At 39.2% G+C, this 11,012-nt stretch overlaps 1 protein-coding gene across 2 annotated transcripts in view; it reads right to left on the bottom strand.

The window, feature by feature from the left end:
* dyrk4 (dual-specificity tyrosine-(Y)-phosphorylation regulated kinase 4) overlaps positions 1-4,644 on the bottom strand; it is a 32,061-nt gene extending 27,417 nt beyond the window's left edge. Inside the window, exon 1 of one of the 2 annotated variants that reach the window (XM_047802229.1) lies at positions 4,418-4,644. In XM_047802229.1, the coding sequence (XP_047658185.1) occupies positions 4,418-4,615 (198 nt within the window). In that variant the 5' untranslated portion in view covers positions 4,616-4,644. Of the gene's footprint in view, positions 1-879; positions 1,252-4,417 lie in introns of those variants that run through there. The other variant, XM_047802230.1, reaches the window with a different exon arrangement.
* Between the last annotated feature and the right edge of the window lie 6,368 nt (positions 4,645-11,012).

Here is an 11,012-nt window from a genome sequence, read left to right on the forward strand (position 1 = left end):
AGACAACAGTCCTGAACATTGACTTAACGTGAAGAATATTGTTACATTCTGTACTATCAAAAATTATATTTTCATAATTTTCTCATTAAAATTAAATATTTTAGACCTGATTTTTTTTAGGTGTCTGTTCTTCGAGTCCTACAAATGGACAATTTTTTTTTACTATTTAATCTGTAATATTTGTAGAAGTGAGAAGTGAGAAATCAGACAAAATGCCATTGTAAGTGTTAGAAAAGCATCATACAGTATGAGTCATAAATGAAAGAGTTTTAGGTCAGACTCTTTAAAAATAATCAACTAATTTAGTCTTTATACGTAAAACGATGCAATCTTATAATAAATCATTATAACAGAGAGATTCTCTGACTTAGTTCTTCTTAGCTCCAGTCAATTTAACATTACAATCTGTCATATGGTGAAAGGAAACCACTGAACGACTCCATCGTAAATTCAAATTATTTATTTTTTAAATGATGAAATCGTTTCTAGTCATTTCTTAAGTGCTTTTTGTTTCCGTTCTAAGGTAAGACTTTTCTTCTTACAATCTTACATTTCTTGTTAAGGTGACTAAAAATGTCTCGAAGCTTTCAACGTTCTTATTACAATGACTAAAAGCTGAATAACAGATACATGACCGAATGGGTTTAATAAACCTAATCACACATATTGTTTATAAAAATAATATTTAGTATAATTATAAAATGCTAAATTCGGTGTCTTAGAACCCTGATCACGATCACATTAAAAACTTTTAATGGAGTAAACTTTGATCATTTCTAACACAGATGTGGTGCCATTTCTACTATTTCTGCCAAGGATATAAATGACATGGCAAAGATTTTCTGTAGCCCCAGGTGCCCCAAATACCCCTCCCTTTACCTCTGGCGGTGCCCTTCTGTTCCTTCGGTTCTGGCCTCCCCAGCAGCTCCAGAGGAACTCAAATCCACAGCAGGTTGATGAAGTTTCATCTTCCCACATGACAAGGCTTCCAGTCCATGCTGCTTCGGCCCTCGGCTTCCCTCGCTAAACACTTCGACAAATGAACTCGGCTATACCATATTTAGTGAGTGAAAGTTTTCACTCCACCCTAGTGATTGTGCATCTCACCATCATTTTCCCATATACATAAGACTGATAAGCACCTTCTCCTTCTCTTTCTTCTCCTCCCTGCCTAATAATTTCTTATCATTTTGAGATGCAGTGCGATGAACTTTTCATGCTCTTGACAAAATCTCTGCCGTGATCTGCTCTCGCTCTCTGCTCCAGAAGCTTGGCTCAGCCACGTGATGAGACGGGCGGATGAAAGTGCTCGGGAAGCTCGATGACGTGCAGCGAGGGCACCACAAGGGATCCATCCTGAGCCGGAGACTTAGTCGCAGGAGCTCTCAGTGCCGTCTTCCTCTTCCTGTTCGAGGGGCGTCAGGGGAGGGCGGGAGAGCTCCTTTAAGCTATTACTTTGTCCTCCTGCCCCCCCCCTGTCTTTCTCTTTCCTTCTCTACTCCTGTCTCTTGGAGATGGACCCGATGGGTGCTGTCATATTTACTGCCTATTTGCTACTCCCATTTCCCCTGGAACACAGGCGAACACCTGTGAAGCAGAGAGATGAAATCCTATCCCCTGGCGAGCAGACGTAGGTTTCGGGCTCTGCCGCAGCACTTAGATAGCTCTAACACCCGGAAAGCATGGGGAAACTTAGCGCTGGCATTTATAATGCAATCTCAGCCATTTCCTAGAGGTATCGTATTCTCCTCAGTGGAGTCTTGGAGGATAATAAGAGGTGTGTATGCGCCACTTAAATGGGTCTAAGTAGTTGTGGTGAGCTGAAAACTGTCTCTAGCTTTACTTTTAATACAGTCTATCACTCTGTTGTGTAACATGTTGCTTACAATAACTCACAATTTGCATGACTGGCAATGAAATATCAATAACTGACATGATAACAGTCATGAGCCAGGTACACGTGCACTTCCCAAAAATGTGTAATGGCTCTGATTATCTTAAATCACAACTATCTACAGGAAACATTAACGGCAGGCAGGACATGCCAAATTCCTCTCAGGAGCCCTGCTGCGTTGGACTAATCTAATGCTAATGCTACCGCTACTGTACGGCTGCTGCCAGCAGGGCGCGGCTCGTTGTATCAGTATCCTCTGTTGAGTGACCGGCATGAGCTGCTGGGCAACAGCTCGGCTCATAAGCACTCCCTTTCTCAGCATCTGTAGTGGTTGATTGGGTTTATTTTCCTACAAGTGACAATAATGTCACTTTATAACTGGAAGAAGGATACAAGCAGAACTGGAGGAACTGAAAGCTTCGACAGCTCAATTAATATATGAGCTTTGCAGCTCGGCCTGATATTTGAGAGCAACGTTTTGTGCTGCGTTACAGACGTTTGCTTTCAGACTCATTAATTTAACCTCACGTGTCTAAGGAGGAAAGGAAATGCAGCGGCAGAGCGATGCCGAGAAACTTCAGCCACTTAGGAATATATTTCTATAAAAATAATATATGTTAGCGAATTGTTATTATGTATATATGATATATAATTATGAGAATAACTAAGAAATAATTCAACTAAGCAGAACCTTTTTCAGTATTTATCATCATAAATGTAATCAAATCGAACGGATTCAAACGTCTTTAATTGCAAATATGATTTCACTCACAACTGTAGAACAGTTTTCTACATGATGCTTATTACTACTGTAATAGTGAGAATTGAGATACCCCAAAAAATGGTGCAGCGGTGCTTTAGTCTTTTACTCTGTTCATCTCTTGCACCTACTCCTTTGTATACTTTACTCAAACTGATCAGCTTCCATAGTTTCAACTTTCATGCAAATACTGTACCAACAACAACAACAACAACATCACAGTCGCCATAACAACCACTGTAACTGTGATATCAGCGTGCCACATGACTTTTGGTGAGCACTTCACAAATATTCCAATTTATAAATACATTTTAGGGTGGAGTATTCCTTTAACATGAACCACAGACAAGGATAAACCTTTATCCTTTAAAACAAGAACTGACAAACTGGTAAACATGCATCACCTTTAACTACGCTTTGGTCATTTGAAGAAACCAAGCCTGTTACTTGCTGAAGATTGTGATTGCGTTATTTGATTCATATTGTTGATTACATAATGAGACAGAATTTTTTTAGTTTGGGTTTAATATGCCAACAAAAGAACACTTAAGAGTTTCATTTCACACAGTTTTGCTATGACAGTCATGTGGTATTATGGCAAATAATACACAGCCCCATCTTGCAAGGCCATTAGGTTTTAAATAGCCAGGGTTAATCTAGAGTGTAATTTTACACATATACATTACCCAATTATATTATAATTTAATATTATAGTTGCTTAGTAACCATGCAAAATGACCATGTCAAGTGACAAAAAAACTATATGTCTCTGTAATGGTCTCTTTTGGCCTCAACAAGTTGCAAGAATAGCTTTACTGCTTCTTGGCATTGACAATTTTCTGGAACTGTGCGAGAAAGAAAAGACCCATTTTATTCCAGAACATCTTCCATTATTTTAGTGTTCTGACGATGGAGGTGGAAGGGTTTTCTAACACGATGCTTGAGAATCTCACATAGGTGTTCTATAACATACTACACGATTTAACTATTTTCATTCTCATCCAAATATTTATATATTCTTATATAAGCCCTTGTGCCCTGATGATAGGGCAGGACCTGCTGCACAAGATCATGCCCATCTGGATAAAAAAATGGTTCATCTGAAGATAAAGTTAATAAATTATTTATTCGCAAATGGTGTTGCACTTGCTTCAATAAATGTCGACTTCTCTACAAGCTTAACAAAAACTTCGATGGGACTCAGATGGAAAATCTCTGATGTTCTAAAGAGAACCTTTAAAGGTTCCACAACATAACAAACCAAACTTTATGGCTGCATGATGGGACCTTCTGAAACAGTGTAGCGTTTACTCTAATTCCAGTTTCATTCTCTACAATTTTGGAAAATAAAGCCCTTCTCGGGCTTCTAACAATGATAAACATTCATATTGTCTTCAAATAATCCTATTGTCTAAAGAGATGACATCTACATAAATAAATGCCCCCTCTCAGCATAACAGAAGCGAGGCCTTTCATTTAATTTGTCATCAGATTGTATGTCAGATATCCAAAGGACCTACTTTTACACCATCAGCAATTCCTAAGTACTGTATACACTCATCTAACATTCGCACTCCGATAACCCGCTCTTCCACAATGATTCATTTACCGTACAGTTAGAAGCCATACTGTATTTCCACATGATTACAAGCATGTGTCCTCACTCTGTGCTAATAAAGAAGACTAACTGGTTATAAGCCTACAGTCCAGGAATGAGGTTTCACACTACTGAGCTATACAACACCCCACATCCAATTTTTTACCTCCTGCCTGCTTTTCTTTCCTTCCTTTCCATCCGAGTCCACCCACGGGCCCATGTCAGCTTTGTACAGAGGTGTCCACCGTGAGCAGCTGTGAGGACGGCTGTGTTCCAAAGCACTGAGGCGACTAGCAAGTTGGAGGGGGAAGAGTGTGAGTGTTACAGCTCCCTTGTCAGCGATCAAACTGCCTGGTGCTGACATGCTTGGCCAAGATGAAGTCAGCAACCTGAGGCTTGGACACTGAGTGATCGAGGCAGGTGCAAGTCAAGGACCATAATGTACTGGATGGCAGGAGAAACAGAGCATGTGTGTATGTGTGTGTGAGAGTGTTAAACATAGCTTCAAGTGTTAAAAAAGCAGTCAGTCAACATATAAATACAACCCTACAACTTGAAGAAAGCTAACAAGATCACTTGCTTGACAGAAAATAAACGGTTCATCTTCCAAACTGAAGTGTGCTAGATTTAATCTTTTATTTGAACATGAAGCCATGTTCTTCTTATAGCTCCACTTTATTGTATTAAAATACCTTTTTTTTAAAGCTCTCTAGAGTTCTAATTTAATTCTAATGGGTCATTTTTGATGATCAGATGTTCTTCAGAGAACCAAAATCTCCTTTCATCATCTAAGGGATTGCTCAAGGGTTTTATTCGATAAGGGACGGCTTTAGTTTAAAGAGTTCGACTTGGAACCTTGTTCCAAATAGGAAACTGTTTGTTGCAGTGTATCACTTGTAGTTTGACTCATTGCTCATTGCTCAGTGTGTGCAGAACTGGATATTACTGAACACTCGTACTGTATACACATGGATTATCTCAAACTACTTAGAAAATCATGCACAGAGATAGACACAGGCTGGCTGACGGGCAGAACAAAACTTCCTTTCACGTAGCAGCACCCTATGGGGCAATACATCATGATTTATTACATGTACAATAGCAGCAACCTGTTATGCATTTCATCACATGTTTTGTCTCATAGCAGCACCCTAGGGGGATTTTCATATCAATTTCTTACAAATATCGGCACCCTAGAGGGTGTTTCGTTACAGTTTCTTACATATATCAGCATTCTAGGGGCATTTCATCACAGTTTCTTACATATAGTGCCAGTCTAGGGAGCATTTCATCACAGTTTCTTACATATAGTGCCATGCTAGGAGGCGTTTCATCATATTTCCTCACATGTACCATAGCAGCAGCCTACAGGGCATTTCATTCTATGTTCTCACATATAGCAGATCCCTAGAAGGCATTTTGTTATATTTCCCACATATACAGTAACATCACTCTAGAGGGCATTTTATCACGTTTTCTCACAGATAACAGCACCCTAGGAGGCACTTCATTATATTTTCTCACATGTACAATATCTGCAATTTAGAAGTCATTCTATTACATTTTTTTTCACACATAGCAAACCCCAACAGGGCATTTTAACACATATTCTCACAAACAGCAGCAACATAGAGGACATTTCAAGAAGTGACATCACCTATGATTTTTCCCTTAGGTTTGTTCATTTTGTCATGAAGTAACCTGGAATTGCTTTCTTTCTGTTTCATTAAGTTTCAAGATGCGATCATTAGCACAATGTTTTTTTCCATTAAGTGAACGCACCACTCTAGTGTGCTAACACTTTGACACGTGAGATGGATCGTTATTCGCTTCAGTCTCCCTCCAGCTGTCTCTTACTCTTGTTCTTACTCTTACTCACAGGGCCTTCCAGTTTAGGCAAAAATCTGAATACAGATACGGATAGTTGGAGCTCTAAACAGATCCAGTTACAGATAGTGTTCTTGTGTTACACCCTTAATATGTGTGTTGCTCTTATGTATGTGGACCCAGACAAAGCCGTGATCTCATTACCCCTGTGTCACTGTGTAGCCCTGCAAATCCAATTATGCCTTGTTATGGTGAGGAAGCATCCCAGCTGGCCCACATTACCGTCCGTGGCATGTGAAGGGAGGGGGTGCGATGGGACCCAAACCAGTAAAACAATGAAGTAAGTTACAACCTGTTGCTTGCACTACAGGATGAAACAGTACAGGATGAGTTCACCCTAGAGTCATAGAGCATTACTGGATGCTAAGTGCATCATTTATTCACTGTATATCAGTTGTTCGATTCAGTGGCTTATCATGTTGAATGATTTCCGTTTTATTAGGTACGACGTTCGGCAGCTTGCCATAAAGTTAACATTACATAGCAGATTTCTTGATGAACTAGCTAGCTAGCCATAAAGTTAACATTACATAGCAGATTTCTTGATGAACTAGCTAGCTAGCCATAAAGTTAACATTACATACTGTAGCAGATTTCTTGATGAACTAGCTAGCTAGCCATAAAGTTAACATTACATAGCAGATTTCTTGATGAACTTGTTTATTTGCTATTCCTTGTTTATTTGCTATTCACTATAACATAGCTCAATTACCCATATACTGTACATGCTAGCATGGAACGTATACTGTACCAAGCAAATTCACATGTTCCAATCCTGTTTTATCGTTTATTTAAACTTACATAAGGTTGCTAGGTGGATAAAGGGAGGCAGGTGGGAAGGTTGGACTGTTCTTTGTTCAAACCTAAAAATTGACAAGAGCTGGTGGACAAACATCTAATAAGAAGGTACATGTATATTCACGATATCTGAGATGAACACAATCTAACAGTTGCTTTATCTCTTCCTCTGTTAAACTTATTCTGTTGTCATGGCGGTCGTTCAAATGCTAACGATACTTCCATATGATTTTATAGCAGGAGCGAATTCCCCACAGGCTGCATTCACAGTTCCTCCTTGTTTTCCTCTTATTAAATTAAGAAGCAGGAAAAGAATCTATAAAGGTATCTGACTCACTGTCAAGATTTGCTACCAGCAAATTCAAGCGGAGATGTCACCTACTTTATGACTTTACAGGTTACTATGCTTTAAGGTATTTTGGATGTAACTTTGATCCAGATTTCATGCAGATTTCCTGCCTGACTTCATCTCAAAAAACATACAAGGCTTTAAATTAATACAGAAAATGTAGGCATCGGAAATAGTACAGTAGGTACCCCTCTCCCTGTCTTGATATTTGTATGACGCAGTATTAAAAGTCTATTCCATTTTAATTCAGATTATTACACAGTCTTGGTGGCTGCCCAATCTTGAACTTGGTCCTAGCTGCTGCTTCTTCCCTAAAAATGAGGGAGCATAATTTCTGCCCCAATGGGCCTTTATTATGCATTCATGGTGGCTTGTAAGTGTTAATGAGAAAGTTCTAAAACCAAAAACCCCACCTTGGGACATTGTCACGGTTAGGCTTCGAGACAGACATAAAGCTCATAAAAATATCTTTGAGTGCACTTTTACAGTTTCAGGCCTGAGTGGTTGTTGGTTCTGTTTTATTTTATTGTACTTCATGTACTATTTTTAATTCATCAAATATTATGACCTGAAATTTCTGTACAGAAACAACAGTGGACAGTACTGAGTATCTTAGCAACAAGTAGCCAGGAGACCATAGTGAATAGCTTAGCAACATGCTAGCCAGCTAACATTGGTGCTACAGTAACTCTAGCACTGATCATGACCTTATTATGGTTAGTGTTATAGATTTAAGATCAACATTATCATCTAATTCTGAAAGTAGTGAGTCGGAACATTGCATTGTTCAAAGTATGAGCAGCCATGTTGATTTGATGCCACTCCATAATTCGATACCACTCCCGGTACTGGTGGGAACCGATAGCTGAGAAGACGACCTACATGAGACATGAGAGCTAAAATTGCCAGTTGAGGGGCACTTGTTTCAGTTAAAATTTATGGCCACTAGGAACAATACTAACTCTGTGGAGCTAAATGGGGTGATAAGTTCACGGAGTAAGCAGTGAAATCAAAGGAACATTGGTTGATAGATTTGTCAAATGGCACCATTTTTATGGTAATATACAAAAGTTTAAAAGTATTAGAAGATTAATATTTGTCGAAAGTCTGATAAAAATGCCAGGCCTCTGCCCCAACTGCCCTAATGTAAAAAAACCCCCACTGAAACAGAAATGAAATCACCATGTTAAACCGAAGTATCTCCTCACTGTGGGAGAGAATCGAAACCTGAGGGTCACAGACTATCAGGTGAGGAGTTCATCAGGGTAATGACTCCCTCACCGAGACTTGCTTTGTGGGGGGGGGGTGTTTGGCAGCTCGCTTCCATGAGGTGAATATGTAATTCCATATAATACCTCGGGTCTGCAAGCATTCTGCTCGGTTGTTCCCGTAGACATCTGCTAATATAACTGTACGTAGTATAAATATGTCCACTAGGGGTCAGTGTCAGGTTTGTGAGTAAATTTACTGTAGTATGAAGACATGAGTTGGATAAATTGCGGCACCATTATCCTTAATTGTTTAAACACTGAATTATTAACACTAAACAAAAGACCAGACTATCATTTTTATCCCTCAAAAGAGGATAATTAACTCTGTTGTTTGTAATATGCTCAGATTTACAATTTATTCACTCATGGACTCAACACAAACAGGAATTAAAGACTAGTAGAAGCACAAATATGGCAATTGCACTGATGAGATTCTGCAGGTGTGTGTTACCTATAATCCCTTTGTCTATGAAATATAGTATTTGTATACAACGATGCAGAAGTATAAACCAGGGCAGACTAAAGCACTCACATTCTAGCATGGGGGGTGAAGCAATTATCAGGGCCAGAAAAATGCCAACAGAAGCTTTAAATGAAGAAACTAATAAGATCTGTTTCATGATATGTTGCAAATTGCATTCTTTATACAGATATTTTATAATATATTATAATACATCCTGAAACATTACTAAATTTTACAAAGGGAATCTTTAAGTTATATGGTTTATGGTTACGTATTATTTAATTATGCTCAGAATAATCATTAAGCACAGTAGTGTTTTATTGCCTCGCCTTCACAGGTCTATTCTTGTTCCATATTCTTGTTGCTGCATAGTTTATGGTGTTTAAAAATAAATAATAAAATAAGTAAGCAGAAGGTGATTATGTGTTGAGAGCTCTTCCTTTACAAACAGATGGGGTGCTGCATACCCTTTTTTAGCACATCCAGAGAATCGCTGTGGAGAGGCCGAATTAAAAATAACGCCTTGAGCAGCAGACCCCATATCTGTCTCAGCCTGTGCGCCAAAGTAGCAACGGTTTCCATGGCAGCACAGTTTGTTAAGGAGACAGTTTTAAAGAGCTCTAGAGCTTTCTCACAATGAAATTCTGCACAAATAATCAGAAATGTTCCAAAAGATTAATCACCCCTCCTTCTTACACTCTTGACCAATTCCTCCTCCTTCTTACACTCTTGACCTATCCCACTCCTTCTAACACTCTTGACCTATCCCCCTCCTTCTAACTCCCTTGACCAATCTCCCTCCTTCTTACACTCTTAACCAATCCCTCCCTCCTGCTAACACCCTTGACCAATCCCCCACTCCTTCTAACACCCTTGACCAATCCCCCACTTCTTCTAACACCCTTGACCAATTTCACTCCTTCTAACACCCTTGACCAATCCCCGCTCCTTCTAACACCCTTGACCAATCTCACTCCTTCTAACACCCTTGACCAATCCCTCCCTCTTTCTTACACTCTTGACCAATCCCCCCTCCTTCTAACTCCCTTGACCAATCTCCCTCCTTCTAACACCCTTGACCAATCCCCCTGCCTTCTTACACTCTTGACCAATCCCCACTCCTTCTAACACCCTTGACCAATCCCCCTGCCTTCTAAGTCCCTTGACCAATCTCACCCGCTCACACAAGCATTCTTTACCAGTCACCTCCTTGCAGTTACTATGCAGTTATTATCCTGCAGTTACTGCCTTCAATGTTTTTTTAATTATTCTAAATCTCACTTGGTTCCATTTTCCAAAAATCTAAACAAAATGAGTCATTCGAACTACTGTATATGCTATAAAAAACTGTCATATTATACTCTTGCAACTAATTTGTTAAATCAATGAGTTGCTGAACAAAAAAAAAGAAAAAAAAAGAAAAATGAACATTTACCTTGATATATATATATATAAAACTGACTGGCCAGAAACAGGGCCATGCATCAGCAGAGGGGAGAAGGTGCACATTGTCCTTGTGAGATGAATGAATTAGAAAAAAAAAACAGTGTTCACAGTTGGAATGAAGGGTGCATGGATACAGACCGTGTGAGAAAAGCATGCACTTCTAGTAATTCATCCCAGTGAACAATAACAAAGGCACCTAACCTTTGCTGAAATGCTGAAAACTTCACACTGATTGATGGACAAAAAAAATCCAAGGAAAAGAAAGGCAACTTATTTGCACTGGAAGAAAGTTATGGTTTCGCTCTTTTACAAATCACAAACAAATCTGAACTATTCTAAAATGTACATATACAATCTTATAAAGATTATTTAAGTGTGTGATTGTGCCCCGTGACTGGTTGGTACCACATCCAGTGGGTCCCCACCTTGTGCCTCGAGTCTCCTGTGATAGACTTGTAATATAAGAGCTACAGATAATGGATGAATGGATGGATTGATGAATTTCTGACAACTACTGACACCAAGTGGCAAAATGTAGTAGTGCATC

The sequence above is a fragment of the Tachysurus fulvidraco genome, chromosome 17 (assembly GCF_022655615.1).
Source record: "Tachysurus fulvidraco isolate hzauxx_2018 chromosome 17, HZAU_PFXX_2.0, whole genome shotgun sequence".
Taxonomy (NCBI): Eukaryota; Metazoa; Chordata; class Actinopteri; order Siluriformes; family Bagridae; genus Tachysurus; species Tachysurus fulvidraco.